Here is a 15,520-nt window from a genome sequence, read left to right on the forward strand (position 1 = left end):
TATTTTAAGACCAAGACTGGGTCAGTAATTACATGCTTAATTCTAACGTTAATTTGCAAATTGCAACGTGCAATTTGAGTTCTCTACTGCAGCTGCAGCTAAATGTGCAAAGTATATTAACTTCTTCCTGCATGTTTTGAGGAAAACTCTGAGATTCTGACCATCAAAAATCTTGTTAATTACATAAGACTGTATTGGGGAGTATTACAGGTAATAAAGAACCTCATTTGGGGCCATCTAATTATTTAGATAGTATGTAGCATTGGTATTGGCATTTATATATCATATTCTTTAAAAAAAATCTGTGCCCAGAAAATCTGAACTCTATGAGTTTTTTTAAATTATGCAAATTAAGTGAGGTTGCATATGTTTTGCTTTCTCTTTTGCTTATGCTAGCCATATGGAGGGGAAATAGCTATACAGGACACTGAAGCTCACGAACTCACTCACTGACTACTGGGAGATGTCCCAGTGTGCCTATCCTTCAAAGCCTTTTGTATCTATGAGAGCTAGAAACTTTCTTTAAAAAAAAGAATGCTGAGATTCTAAGAATGCTGAATCTTGTGCCCAGTGCTAAATTCTACATTTATTATGTACTTGCTCTAGTTGTTGGTTTGATGTTTAATTTAATTCTGGATACCAGATGTCAGCCTTGTGCGGTTAGAAACAGTCTAAACCAGGCTCTATGAGCAGTCTTTCTGCTGAATATGAACTATAATATCCCAGTTAGTTGTCTCTCAGTTCTGAAAGATAGAATTATTCTAGGAACAATTCTTTTCAGAAAGGTTTTTTGTGAAGTACTAAAGGCGCTGGTTGGGAGTGTGGAATTGACCTAAGTGATAGTGTTAAAGAAGATTTATTGGTGCAAAGAAAGACACAACGGGTTAAAATGTGACTCTGACTTCTGCAAGACCGACTTTTACAGTGGAAGAATGCTTTTATCCAGCAAACAGGAAACCGGAAAGGAACAGCCTGCTACAGGTCAGAGGGGAACAGCAACAGAAAGCTGAACTAGGGGAAGTGAGGGCCCATTTAGGGGCTGCAGTGAAGGCTTTCAGTGGAACTAGAAGTACTTGATTGACCTGTTGACTTCCTGCAAGACATATGGAGCCAAAACAGTAATGAAGAGGGGAAGGAAGTAGTACAACCACAGCACAGAGGAGGGAGAGAGCTGAGGACAATATCCGTTTAGTGTCTTCAAAACTGGATCTGGTGTGGTTTGTCTAATTCTGCTATCTGATCAAACCACTTTGTCTACTAGGGTTCTTGATATTTGAATTTTTGTAAAACTGGACACTGTAAAGCAAGTGTGGAAAGCATAGGAACTAAGCATCAAGGGCTCCACCTCCACTTTTTAAATATCTGCAAAACTCACTTCACACAAGGACGGAACTTAAAATGTGCTGTTTTTCATGAACACTTAGGCAGTGTTTAAAAGAGCCCCCGCACCCATGGCTGGTCAGTGTTTTTTTGGTGACTGCTTCAGAATGTTGGATGTGATTGTCTGTTCAGGAAGCATAGGCCTCACTCTCAATTCTTCATTGGCTCTCAATGATATCACTGCATATCGAAATCTGATTGGCTGCAAAGTATCATGGTATGATCCCTGATTGGCTTGCAGTGCCCATGTGATTAATCTCAGAAGAAGAGGTAGTAGTAATTAGAAGGGAGAGAATGGCACAGAAGCCATAGCAAATGGGGAAAAAATATCAGCAAACCGGATTGAAAAGGATTTGACAGTTGTTTCAGGAAATATTTGTGTCCTACCAAAGACTACTTCCTACCTGAAAATTGAAACGGGGTTATTCTGCATAGCACTGACTTCCAGTAGATTTAAATATTGAAATGTAATAAATAAATCATCCAGCACACCATTGGTACAATATAAATGTTTATTAATAGAATGTTTATCATGCTGAACATGTGCTGATGTCTTCTTCCATATGATATCGTATCTTATACTTATGCAAATAGGATTTTGAATAAAAATTCAAAGTAAATGCTGCCATGATATTACCCTTGCAGTTGTTGATACCAATTATTTTTTCCATCCTTTTCTTTCTGGAAACCAAAAATACCCACTGAAGTCAACCCCTCTTATTAATGAGACCCAATATAATATTGCTTCAAGGTTAGGAAATGCTATTGCAATGTTTGTAGTAGTAGAAGTACTAACCTACAGGGTAGAAAAGTAGCATAAACACCTAAAAACTTAAATTCATTGTTGAAATAATGAATAGGGAATATTAATGTCAACACTGTGCTTGATGTTGAGCAGAAAATAAGTGTCAAAGTCTTTGCCCAAAGATCTCACAAAATGTTAGTCGTGTCAGTCCATCCGAAATTAGCAATGAATAGTGGGGGAAAGGCAGTCAGATAATGGGGGAAGGAATCTAATGGTTCAGGAGCAAGTGGATTAGGAGGAGAAATGCCTTGGCAGGCAAAAGGGAGAGTGATTGCGGAAGGAATTCAAACAAACGCTGAAGGTAGTAAAGGACACTAATGCATGTAAGGTTGGCCACGGGGATAGAACCCTTGTTGCTTCAGCAGCAATTCCAGGCTGCACCTATAACAGTTTCAAAGGTTTTTTACTTGAACTCCCCCCCCTCCCCCAGCATGTCTTTGACTCATATAATCAGTTATCAGATCAGTAATTGCAGGGTATAAGCAGGCAGGGATGTAAAGCCTTTTTCCTGGGACTTTGTGCCTATCAAAAATAGCATATATCAACTTCTTGGAAGAGATTGAAGTTCAGTGCAGGAAGCCTTTTGATAGTGCTTTGCATTTGGTGCCTGATCTATCACAAGTTGCAAGACCAGACTTGACTAACTACACGCACCTAGCCCTTACTAGCGAGTCCAAGTTCCCATCATGATGCTGCTGTTTGGATGGCAGCTATTGTGGTATTCTCCTAAGTGAAGCAGCAATGAAGGCGTGGGTGTTTTTAAGCTGTGGGTGCTGACCTGATGCATCCAGTTTCCATCCCATCCATCACCTGATGGTTCAAAGGAAAGTAAACCGTGTCTACCTTGACAACTAACTTGCATGTGTAATATTATATGGTATAAGTTGGTTGGGGTTTTTTAAGCATTCCCAGCTAAGCAGTAGCTCTTATCCTTCTTCATTGCCTGGTGTGTTCTGGATATCCAGGCTTGCATGTTTCCCTCTTGCAAACGTGTTCGTGCCCTGCTTGTCAGCCACAGGCTCATAAAATTGTCATTTGGTATTTTAGCTTTCCCTCAGGCCTGCGTATGTTGTAATTTTATGTCCTCGTTTATAATTTCAAATAACGTTTACGTTTCTGCTGCTTAAGCACCTGAGAGCAACTGTTAAAAAGTGAGCTTGACTAATGGTGTTGCTCAGTTATAATTACTTCAGTTTCCGGGGGGCGGGGGGCGGGAGGCGGGGGGAGGACCCTTTTTGTCAGCGGGGTCCAGTGAGGCAAGAAATCACTTTTCCTATTCAGATTTTAAAGAAGCTGCCAATGAGTTAAATGTTCACAACTTCAGAAAGTTATTGAGGTGTTTTTTTAAAAAAAACTCCCAACAACATTGAAATTCTCCTTTTATATCTTGCATATTGCATTGAGTCCACCTAAGCAGTGCTCCTTCCTAAACCTCTCCATAACAAGAGATTTAGCCCGAACAAAGATATACATTAGGCAGTAACAGCCTGGGATGGTGGAAGGAATAATATGTGTCTGTGTGTCCTTTCCAGTGAATGTGTGTTAAAAAGCATCTCCTCAGGATACTGTTGAAATGCTAGTCTTAATGGGAACTACGGCCTTGAATTATACCTGAATCTTGCAGGAGGTTACTGATGCACAGTGCATTAGTGATCTAGCTAGTTTTCCATCCTGCAGTGGCAAATAGGCATGTCTGTTTTGGGTTCTTGTAGGTTTTGGAGATTACAAAACTATCCTAATGTAATAATGAGTTCCTAATAAAGAGCAAAACTGCATTGTGTACATGCATGTGTTTCCCATCAGTAATCTCTTAACTGAACTAAAGTAATTGCCATATCCAGCATTCCATGCCCTCACCTCAGCAAGGGCTGTTGGCTGGCAGATTAAAGGAAATGGAGGAAACAGGACCATGATAGGCATGTAGTCTTCTGTAGCACGTCCAATGGGCAGTATTCTAAAGAAGCGAGAAGACTAAAAATAGGGTGAGGCTTGTGTCTTCAGTTTAACACTAGTCTTAGCACAAGAAGTGTAAGTGGTAGCACACATAATAATAATAATAATAATAATAATAATAATAATAATAATAATAATATTTATTTCTTACCCGCCTCTCCCTTTGGATCTCCCTGTTAGAGCTGGTTTTGTTGTGATGATGGTTGGTGCACTGGTTCAGTCAAGACACAAACAAATGAAAAGAAGTCATGATCCCTTCAATGAGGTTCACCTCTCACTTAATCCCCTGCTTGAACCAGGGGTCTTGAATGTCTGCACAGAAATGCCTACTAGCAGCATTCACACATTGATAAGCAAAAAATTCTGGCTTCATAAACCAGAATGTGAGCAGGCTGCATGTTAGTACATGCAACCAGTTTGCTCCTCGCTTTACATGAGCAGGTAAACAAACCAGGGAGGGATAGCTTTGTGTGATGTCCAACGGAGGATTATGGTGCAGTGTGCCAAAACGCACTAGGGGTTACAAGCCCTGCCTGTCAGGTAGGAAAGGAATATGTAAAACAAAAGTGCTTGCTTTTTATGCATCTTTGGCCTTGTTTTTATATTATGTTTTACTAGCCACCAGTCTTTAAGGTAGAATGGAGTTATGGAAACATTCTTAATAAAGATTTACAGTCGGCAGGAGCCATAATTAAAGGCAACTGAGTATAAAGTTCTGATTTTGCTGTGAAAACAGACATGGCTATGTTAAATACTTTCAGTAGTACGTTTTTCAGTAGAGTATCTGAACGCAGTTAATATACTCAACACACCCTACATTTGTAAGGCTGTTTCACTGTTGTGACATACATGAACACTTTCCTATTATGATGAAATTACTGATAAAAATTATCCATACACTTAGTCTGGAATAGAAAGTGCTCATTGGGTTTTTCCTTGGTACTGTTAAATTATTAAAAATTGCATTTTTGTAGGGTGGGATCTATTTACAAGAAACCGAGTCCTAGAACATCACTAGTTTGGGTGTTTTTGAAATAACAAAACTGCATCTATGAGCATTGAAAAGTTTTTAATGAGTTATGTTGGTTTTGTAAGCTCTTGCCTCCTGTGTGGATCCCTGTTATGACTTTGCCAGGGAAAGAAGTCCTAAGTGAATAATGTGTGTTGAGCCCTTTAGGAGTTCAACAAAAAGCTTGAATATTTCCCCCTACCTTTCCTTCCTCCACCCCCCCAAAAAACATGTGCATATAAATGAGCTTGTGCATTCCTAGCAGCCCTTGTAGCATTCATTGATTTTATATTGCATGGTTTTAAGCTGTATTTTGTTAATTGTCCAGAGAGCTTTGACTATGGGGCAGTATAGAAAAGTAATAAAGAAAGAATAATAAAATAGCGCAGAGCAGCTGTTCAGTTGACCCTGTCTCAATTCTCGATATAGAGAAAGATAACCAAAGAGTTCAGTCTTTTAAGGGGAAAAACAAACAAACCTTGTCTTGTGATTAGAAACGTCTGGTGCTGGAGATTAGGCACTTGTTGGGGTGGGTGTGTGTGGAAGCCCCCCTCCCACTGTTTCTGCCCTGAAGATCAGTTACAGACACAGGGGCAGTGGTTGTTTCCTTGTAGCTGTTGGTGATTCTGTTGATGGGAAGCCAGTATGGGCTTCTGGATATTTTAGTTAACTGACCCCCCCTTTTTTGGGGGGGGGAAACAATAAAAAAATATTTTGATATATGTCTTTCTAAACTGGCCTTCAGAGTTGGAGAAAGCCTTGGGAAAATGAAAATGCCTGTGTAGAAGGCAGCAGCTGTGGCTCACCTTGAGTGGCTTGTGTGTGTAGGTATCAAAACAGGAATATACAACTAAGTGAAAGTTCCCTTGCAAAGGAGTTACCTGGTAAAATACTAATCCTGGCCTGGCAGGTGGCTGGCTGTTGCTGTCTTGAAGGCCAGATGCATTATAAGCTCCGCATGTATTCCATCCTGTCAATAATCCACTCTCTTTCCCAGTCCTTCCCTCTCACCCCATATGCCCTTGTGTTTTTCTTTTACCACCTTTAGATGTGAGGAACAGAAGGGGCCTTTCCCCGTTTGTACACCTTTTCTCCTGTGAAATCCTGAATTCTGTATTTCCCTTTATTAACCAGATCTAGGTTAGTGAAAAATGACACACTGGATTTGTGTGATCAAGTAGGTTTAAATTGCAAACAATAGGCAAACTTCCTTTAAATCTGGCATTACAGAGGTGAAAGGTAAACAAATACGAAAGCAGTGAGCAAAGGCCTTATGAGCTCTAGGTTGATCATAGGCTTCCAGCATGACTTTGAATGGATTTTTAAATCTTTCCATTGCATATCTAGAAGTAAATAAAATATTTGTCTACAAGGGACTTGTGAACTGAAGTTAAGTCTCCAGACGGTTGTGAGTTACAACATATAGCAACCAACCAATATAGCAATGTTAGAAAATGTGATCCAAAATGTGCCTGGAAAATCAGACTTCCTGCTTCCCTCCTTGTTCCCTCTGGCTGCTTGTTTCAAGGCAGATCTGCTTTTGTGATCTTGCAGGCGCAACCTTACAAAATTGTCCCTGATCTTCAGCCATATGCTAGCAGAATTGAAAGGCATCTTCCCAAGTGGGCTCTTCCAGGGAGACACATTCCGGATCACAAAGGCAGATGCGGCAGAATTCTGGAGAAAAGCTTTCGGGGAGAAGTAAGTATCATTGCAAAATATGCTTCCGTCTTCTAGGGCTCCAGCAAGTCTTTAGGTGAAGGGAGCTTGTAAATGTGGGGCTGCTGCCAAAGCCTGTAAAAAGGTATGTTTAGCATCTGAGAATAGTATAAAACCGAACCTGGAGGGTGAGCCTTCAGGGAAGATTGCAAGGGAGGGGCTAAAAATCCCCCCCCCAAGAATTCCCCTGAGCACCTTCTAGCTCCTTCCATCGCCACCACCAGCTTATGGCCAACAGTCACTACTGCTGAAAGATACACCAAGACCATTCCATGTCTGCCTTCAGACTTCTTCTGTCACTGGAATATGGCTGCTGACTGCTGTGCTAGTGTCTCTCAGTAATGCTGCCTTCATATTAGGGAGTTTTGGATTGAACACGAAACAGTGTTGAATAGCAGCGAAATAGACTATCGCATGTTTCATGCCCTCTCACCAGTTCTGTATGTCACAGTACTACTAGATCAGTCTTTTTTGGGGAATTAATGTGTCCCTCAACTCCAAGGAGCTAGACTGACATAACTCTAGATGGTTGTCTCTAGAGCTTAATTTAAGTGTAGTTGGAGGCCAGAATCATACATTCCTTTCTAATAGAGCTTCTGTTTATGAAATATGCATTCTAAGTCTATAAAAAGATACATGAAAAGTGCTAGTTGTCAAAATGTTTACTTGTAGCCCTTCTTGTAAAAGGTTAGGTTTCTTTACTTCCAGAAGTTAACTTGTCACTAGCTTAATATCTGAAAGCAGCTAATTAAACACCATATATCTTGTTTAGACAAAGACTGACACATCCCTTTATCTTGCTATCCTTCAGATATAGGGACAACTGTTTCAGGAGTCAGTTTCATCTGTTACAGAACAGATTTAACATTAGAGCTGAAGTTGTCCAGTTGCATTTCAGTGTGAATCATTTTTCTTAAGCAACATGCCTGATTCTTGCAATGAGCTTACATGTCTCTACCTTCTTTCCTTCATGGCTGTGAAACACTGTGGATATATAGAATGTTATGATACTATGGCAGAAGACAGGGTTTCTCAGGACTGTTTTCCCCCCACTGCTAGGACCATTGTTCCATGGAAGACCTTCCGCCAGGCCTTACATGAAGTGCATCCTATAAGTTCAGGCCTAGAGGCAATGGCACTGAAATCAACCATTGACTTGACATGCAATGATTACATTTCAGTGTTTGAATTTGACATCTTCACCCGTCTTTTTCAGGTAAGAACAAAAAGGACGCTACTTGCTTTAACACAGGTGTAGCTTAACCTTATTTTCCCAGGCATTTTAGTCTTTCAGTTTCTGTTGTTTTAAATCTGTTACTGTATTTTAAATCTTTGCATTGCTGCTATGTTTTAGTTTTTATTTTATACCATAGTTTATAACTTTAAAACTTTTATATGGTATCTTATCATGTTGTATTGTATGGTTTTAGTTGTTGTGACCTGCCCAGAGAGCTTTGGCTATTGGGCAATATAGAAATGTAATAAATGAATAAATGGTTTCCTCATTTTGTAGTACTGTTATGTCAGTATTGACATTTTTCATCTAACCATTTTCACTTGCTCAGTCCTCAAATGTTTTTCTTCTCCATTGTTAGCAAATTCCTTTTTTCCAAGATGGTAATCTGTTGACCTTCCACTGCCATTTTAGAAATCTGGGAGGAGGAGGATTTAAGTGCTGATATCTGGACAGTTGCTCCATGGGGCAGCTTTGACAAGGTGCCACACACCAGCAGACCTTGTTCTGCATCCAGGGATTCACTGAGAATCTTAGCTGAGCCATGAACTCATGTTCAGCAAATCATTAGCTTCCAGCTTCTGACTGGAAAATGAGAACAACTCATTCTGGAGGATTGTTTTTGATAAAATGAGATCAGGATTGTAATGTTATTGTGCACTGCAGTTTTAAACCCTATGCATGCTAACCTAGGAGTAAGCACCATTGTAAACCTACATGGGATCTGGCTGCATGAGAAATAGCAGGGAAGCCCTAAACTGATGTAAAACGAGTTCAACTTGTATTGTGTGGTGGAGGGGGACACGATAGGAAGGCAAATTTTCCTGCTAGAAATTACTAGTTATGTTTTGTTCTTCTTTTTTTCTTCAGCCATGGTCATCTTTGCTCAGGAACTGGAATAGCCTTGCAGTGACTCACCCTGGTTACATGGCATTCTTGACATATGATGAGGTCAAAGCACGGCTTCAGAAATTCATTCACAAACCTGGCAGGTGAGTGCTTGAAGGCGGCATCCCTTCCTCGCTATTCTACTGCACTCTGTCAAAGGAGGTTTGATGTAACTCAGAGGCATTGGAAGGCACTTCGACATTAATTGACCAAAATCTAAGCTTAAGGCAAGTACATAGAATCTTGCCTTAAGCTTAGTTCATATTGTCGACATTGACCAGCAGCAGCTCTCTTGAGTTTCAGGTAGGATTCTTTCCTTGCCCTACCTGGGATGCCGGGGTTGAACCTGTGACCTTCTGCATGCAATCAGGCACACCTGAGCCATGAGGTTTTAGCAGCATACTTGAACCCATTTTTATTCGTAAACTTTAAGCATAAGAACAGTTTAGTAGCAAGAAACGTTGCTTAAGCAAGTTGTGGGGTAGGGTAGGGTTAAGGTTTTTACAGGTAAGTGGTGCTGGGTAGTAATGTACAAGAATTTTGTTTCGTTTTTAACTTGAGTTGCCTTGTTCACAGCAGTTTGGAGATAAAGCTCAAACATTCTCTAGCTTCCATTCTCAAAATGAATACACTAGCTGCAAAACTTGATCCTAGAACTCTTTCTGGGAATGAGATTATTGCTTTCCATCACCAAAGAGTTGAATAATGGAAAGCTCCTGTATAATCTTAGGCCAACTTGCGACATCAGAGAAGTGGAGAGCATCCTTGTAGTGATGGATAAGGCTCAATTTAATGTTGAAAGGTTTTTTGTTTGTTTGTTTAATCCTTTCTATCTGGCTGTAGGTTCACATTGAGGTCTACAGGTGAAAGTGATGTGGAAAACTTCAGACAAACATGATCGATTTTCAGCTGTTCCATCTTATTTTTTATAGCTCTATCTGTAGGTAATTCAGCTAGCAAAGTCATCTTACCAGTGAAGTCTGTGTGTGCTTTTTGTTTTCAGTTATATTTTCCGTCTGAGCTGTACGCGACTCGGTCAGTGGGCAATTGGTTATGTCACTGCAGATGGAAATATTCTACAGACAATCCCCCACAACAAACCCCTCTTTCAAGCACTGATTGATGGCTTCAGGGAAGGCTTGTAAGTAACTTCCCAATGTGGTCTGTCACGATTCCTGCCCCTTCCAGTTAGTGAGTCTGTAAGATGATGCGTTCAGGTGCAGATTTTAGACTGTACCTCCTTAGACTGTCCTCCTGCTGTCATTGGAAGGCAGGAGAGAACCAATGAATGGCTCTTGCTCTATCATGGAGGATGAATAGAACTTTTGAAACCTCAAGCAGTGATGACTGCCTGGCCTGGGGTTTCTTAGGTATTTTTCAGTCTGTGCCATGTAACTTCACAACCTTTAGATTTTTGTTAGAACACACATCCAACTTAAGCACATACTGAAGCGTTGTACCAGATTAAGGGATGGAGTCTAAATTTGACACTAGGCTTGCAGTCAGACTCAGTTTCTCCTTTTAGGCTCTCCAGTCTGATGCTACACTTGGACCACAAAGGTCTGAACTGTGCTGCACACATGCTTGTGCTATCGCAAGGTTTGGTTAAGGTGTTGCAGCAAGATCAGCTGAGAGGATCTTGAAGCTGAGAGATAGGTCATTGTTCAGCACGTTCATGTTAGCAGATAGGGGAACCACAAAACAAACAGTTTTATGCATTCTGGGCTTTGCAAGTTGATGCCCTTTAAGGAAGTTCATTTTCACAATCAAACTCCCCACCCCTTGTAGCCAAGTCTTTCCCAGTGAAGGCACTTGGCTGAAATTGTGCCACATTCATTTGGCTCCACTGTAGTTGGTAGAGGCTATTTCTGTTGAGCAATCTTGTGTTCCGCTCTGTAGTTACCTATATCCTGATGGGCGGAATCAGAATCCTGACCTGACTGGTCTGTGTGAACCCACACCACAGGATCACATTAAAGTTACGCAGGTGAGCAAAGACTTATTACATCATCATCATCATCATCATCATCATCATAATTTTATTTCTTACCCGCTTTCTTTCTTTCCTTACATTGCAGTCTTACCCTAGTCCTATTGCAAGCAAGCTTTGAGGGCTTGTTTTGTGTCTTGTAGTTTGAGTTTGGATACCGCAGGGCTTGGGAAGAAATAGAGTAGAAATCACAATTTGAATCTGGGACAGTCAAGAACATGGATCAGAGGGGGCGGGGGGCAAGTTGCAGGGATTTCTTGGGATGTTAGCTTTTCCTCCTTGTTCAAAGACTGGAGTTTGAAAACTTCATGTTTAGGAGGTGTTGGTTGTGTAATAATCAGGCCATATTCCATGATGGCACAATTTGGGCAGGCTGCCTGCTCCTTAGATGGGAAAATAGGTGGTCCTGGATGGGTTGTTTTAAATACACCTATTTAAAAAATGCCAGTTGCCAGCAATGAAGCTGAGCTTGGCAGTCGTAAAGGACGAAAATATTATCTCCTTGTAAGTTTGAGATTCGTTACCTGCTAGATATTATAAGGAGCGACGTGATCCAACACCATTTTTTCTCGCTTTTACTCTTAGGAACAATATGAATTGTACTGTGAGATGGGTTCCACCTTCCAGCTCTGTAAAATTTGTGCAGAAAATGACAAGGATGTGAAGATTGAGCCCTGCGGCCACCTCATGTGCACTTCCTGTCTCACTTCATGGCAGGTATGGAAATTGCTCTCCTTCAGAAGCAAGGGCTGATTGGCCCTTGCCTCTCTGCTGTCTCAATTTGAAGCTGCAGTTGTGAAGTTCACTTGCCTGTGCTTGATATGTGTTGACATAGCTGCTGATGACTTCACCAAAGGTGTCTGGGGGGTGTGTGTGACATGCTTAGGCCCTGTCATCTTCAACGCAAGTAAGCCGCTGCACGTAGTTGTGCACCAAAGCAATTCGATTTTGCAATGTGGCGTGAGCGAGTTGTGAATTGTAAGCTGCTGGCCTGGGTGGTCACCCTGGGTCTCTGTGGGAATAGTAGTTTAGGGTCCCGCTATAGTTTACTGAAGGGGAACAAAACATAAAACCCATGATCTTCTCTCTCTCTCCCCCCACCGTGTGTGTGTGTGTGTTCTTATGAGGACCAATAAATAGGAACATTCTTCTTACCTTTCTATCACTATGTCAAACCATAATTCTAACATGCATATTGGTAACTGTGGGGTAGTATGTTTTTTCTCTTCTTTCTTCCCTACCGGTACCATGGCTTTCTTACAGCTAGTCTCCCTCCTTGACTTTTCCTGCAGGAATCAGAAGGGCAGGGTTGTCCGTTCTGCCGGTGTGAAATTAAAGGCACAGAACCCATTGTAGTCGACCCGTTTGATCCCAGAGGAGGGGGAGGGCTGCTGCGACAAGGTGCAGAAGGGGCCCCCTCCCCAAACTACGATGACGACGATGACGACAGAGCGGATGAGTCGCTCTTCATGATGAAAGAACTGGCTGGTGCGAAGGTAATGACCGATTGCCGAACCCTCTTCTATGTTCGGGGGGCTTCCGGGGGGCGGGGCTGCCATCCAGGCACCGACCAGCCCCATGCCCTGGGACTGGTTTGTCTTCCAACATGAATCACACACGTTGGGCTTGCCTGACATCCCTCTAGCATGGGGGGTGGGGCGGTGGGCGGCTTGTGGCCCTCCAGGTGTTTTGGCTTACAACTCCCATCAGCTGGGCCAGTACTGTCAGTGCTGAGGGACACAGAGTTGTAGGCCAAAACATCTGAGGGCCACGAGTTGCCCACTCTTGCCTAGCACTTCTTGGCTGCATCCAGATTTCACCAGGAGTCTGTAGTAAATTATAATTATATCTTTTTTGTAGACTGCTAGATACAACTTTTTTGGTGTAATTGATAGCCAGACATGTACTGGTATGGTTGTGTTTGAAAACCTATTGATTGTCCATTATTGAAAGGACTGTTCTGAGTAATAATTCAGTTTGTTTGTACCATCCAGTATTACATATTTTGTAAAGAAAGAAAAAAGAAAAGCTATTTACCTGGTCCAGCCCAACATTCCTTGGTCCTTTGAACCTGGAATGTTTGTTCTGAACTTGTTCGTTGGGAACCTTGATTTGTTTTTAATCCAGATGTCAGCATCTGCTTTGTTAGATCAAATGATCACTGTGAGGCCTATACATATAAATTTCAACAAATCTGTCTGAAGTGCTCCTTCAGGCTTTAATAATCTATAAAAAATATATAAATGTGTATGTGTTGGCCGTCAATACATGTTGCAGCGTGGAGTACACCTGTTCAGTGTGCCAGTCAGACATGCCCTGTGCCACAATACTCCATCCTGTTCTCGGTCCTCCCCCTAGATTTCCTTTTTTGAAGACTCTCTTGTACTTCTGCGAGCCTTGGGATCCCCCCTGAACCTGCTGATACCTCCCCCTTACACACGGGCGGTGCTCTTTTGGCTACGTAAGGGTCCGTATTTGGTGAAGGAGTTCACTGTTACTAAAGCTATTCTATAATTGCATATAGACATGTGGCACTTAGTTTGAACTGTATGTGAACCACCTCGCTTTCCACGTTATGGGGAGCAGATTAATGATTCCTGTGATGTCTGTGCCTTGGCAGAGAGCATTGACGTGCTTCTGCCCTACTCCGCCTTCCTCAGCTGGGGTTTGTACTTAAGACGGCAGAGCTTGCCACCTAGTGGTTTTAAAAAACCCACGACATGGCTGTTGTGTGGTGTGAAAATTCATTGGCAACACAGAACAACTTCTATATTCAGAGTAAACCCTTTTAGAAATGAATTATCAGGTCTGTTGTGGGGGAGGGACTGAACATATTAGTGTGTGCTCGGTTAATTAAAGTTAATTAAAGGCTGACATGCAGCTCCAAAGCAGAGGGAAGTTGCCTGTATTGGGTTAAGAGTTGTTTTAACAAGGGCTTCCTTTTGGCTCTTTGCAGGTAGAGCGTCCTCCTTCTCCTTTCTCAATGGCTCCGCAGGCATCGCTCCCCCCAGTACCCCCACGTTTAGATCTTCTGCAGCAACGAGTGTCCAACCCCCCTGGGGCTTCAAGTCCAGGGACTACCTCTAAGGTACACAATCTCTCTCTCCTATGAAGTGACGCAAATGTGAAAGACTGCAGTCTTTCTGAATGTGGTGTTCCTTCTTTTGTCCAGGGAGATCCTAGCTTTCTGAATTTGCATGGAAACTCACTTGTCTTCCTTGATTTTGCTAATCAACTTTTTCTTTGGTCACGCACAGAGGTGTCTTTGCGTAAGGCCATCCAGCTAAACATCAGCTCGTCATCTGACTGATGTTTGATTTTCAACCACTTAAGACCTGCAACTGTTCTGATAGGAATAGCGTTGCTCAGTGCAGCCATTTATCTGTGCTGCATGTGCCCTCAGAGGCTCTTCCCCCCTCCCCCCCCCCCAAGTTTCCTCTGCCTTGATTCCTACTCCAACCACAGCATCAAGTTCTGGAAAAGGTGCCAGTATCCTGGTCATAAGTCTAGACGTTTCTTGGAAGTTTTGCCATTTTCTTGTCTTGTAGGCTGTACCTAGTTCCCTTCACAAAGATAAACCTTTGCCAATCCCGCCAACGCATCGAGATCTTCCGCCTCCTCCACCTCCAGACAGGCCACATTCCATAGGGGCGGAGAACCGACCTCAGAGACGGCCTTTGCCTTGCACGCCGGGAGATTGTCCTTCCAGAGACAAGTTGCCCTCCATCCCCTGTAATCGCCAGGGAGAGCTCTGGCCTTCACGACCGATCCCCAAAACTCCTGCTGTAGCTCCAAGCGCTGGTGGTGAACCTTGGCCAGGTCGGGAGCTGACAAACCGGCATTCGCTCCCATTCTCACTGCCTTCTCAGATGGATTCCAGAGCTGACGCTCACAGGCATGGGAGTACTCTGAGCCTGGACACCACGGTGGTAAGTGTGCCTCAGACCACCATCTCAAAAGATTGCTTGAAAATAATGCAATTGCTTTTGTGTGTAAGTTGTTAATGGATAAACAACTCTATTTGCATGTAATGCCCAATTCCCAGGTTAAACAACCCAGAAATTGGTGCAGCCAGATGGGAGCAAACTTCCTGCCTGCTCACTACTTGCACCTTCAAAACATCCCAGAAACACCCTGTTACCTGGTCATTAATGTGATTTCTGAACCCAAAACTCTTGGATTATTTAGGGGTTAAGCAACCCAAAGTTAGCCCATGGTTTGTTGTTGGGTTAACTCTCAATTGTTTGACTCCTAAACAACCCACAATTTCAGGTTAACTCCTCTAAAGTTTGTACCAGGAAAGGGAGTAGAGTTCTTAGGAGAGTGGGTTAGAAAGGAGTGTGAAGGGTACTTGCCTCACCGACACCCACATAATCCTCTGTTTCCAGCAGCTACCACTGAAGGCCTTATACAACCGCGGTGTGGTCTGACATTGCTGTTAATAGCATTTTTTGTGAACCGCCCAGAGAGCTTCGGCTATTGGGCGGTATAAAAATGTAATAAATAAAATAATAAAATAAAATAAACCACTGAGCTAACAGT

The 15,520-nt window shown here is 42.3% G+C and overlaps 1 protein-coding gene across 1 annotated transcript in view; it reads left to right on the plus strand.

Moving 5' to 3' along the window:
• CBL (Cbl proto-oncogene) overlaps positions 1–15,520 on the plus strand; it is a 41,774-nt gene that overhangs the window by 21,456 nt on the left and 4,798 nt on the right. The window contains exons 3-11 of the mRNA XM_063139590.1: positions 6,702–6,848; positions 7,926–8,082; positions 8,971–9,092; positions 9,992–10,129; positions 10,888–10,975; positions 11,564–11,695; positions 12,271–12,474; positions 13,935–14,066; positions 14,527–14,907. Of these exons, the coding sequence (XP_062995660.1) occupies positions 6,702–6,848; positions 7,926–8,082; positions 8,971–9,092; positions 9,992–10,129; positions 10,888–10,975; positions 11,564–11,695; positions 12,271–12,474; positions 13,935–14,066; positions 14,527–14,907 (1,501 nt within the window). The remainder of the gene's footprint in view (positions 1–6,701; positions 6,849–7,925; positions 8,083–8,970; positions 9,093–9,991; positions 10,130–10,887; positions 10,976–11,563; positions 11,696–12,270; positions 12,475–13,934; positions 14,067–14,526; positions 14,908–15,520) is intronic.

The sequence above is a fragment of the Elgaria multicarinata genome, chromosome 12 (genome assembly GCF_023053635.1).
Source record: "Elgaria multicarinata webbii isolate HBS135686 ecotype San Diego chromosome 12, rElgMul1.1.pri, whole genome shotgun sequence".
In the NCBI taxonomy this organism is placed as follows: Eukaryota; Metazoa; Chordata; class Lepidosauria; order Squamata; family Anguidae; genus Elgaria; species Elgaria multicarinata.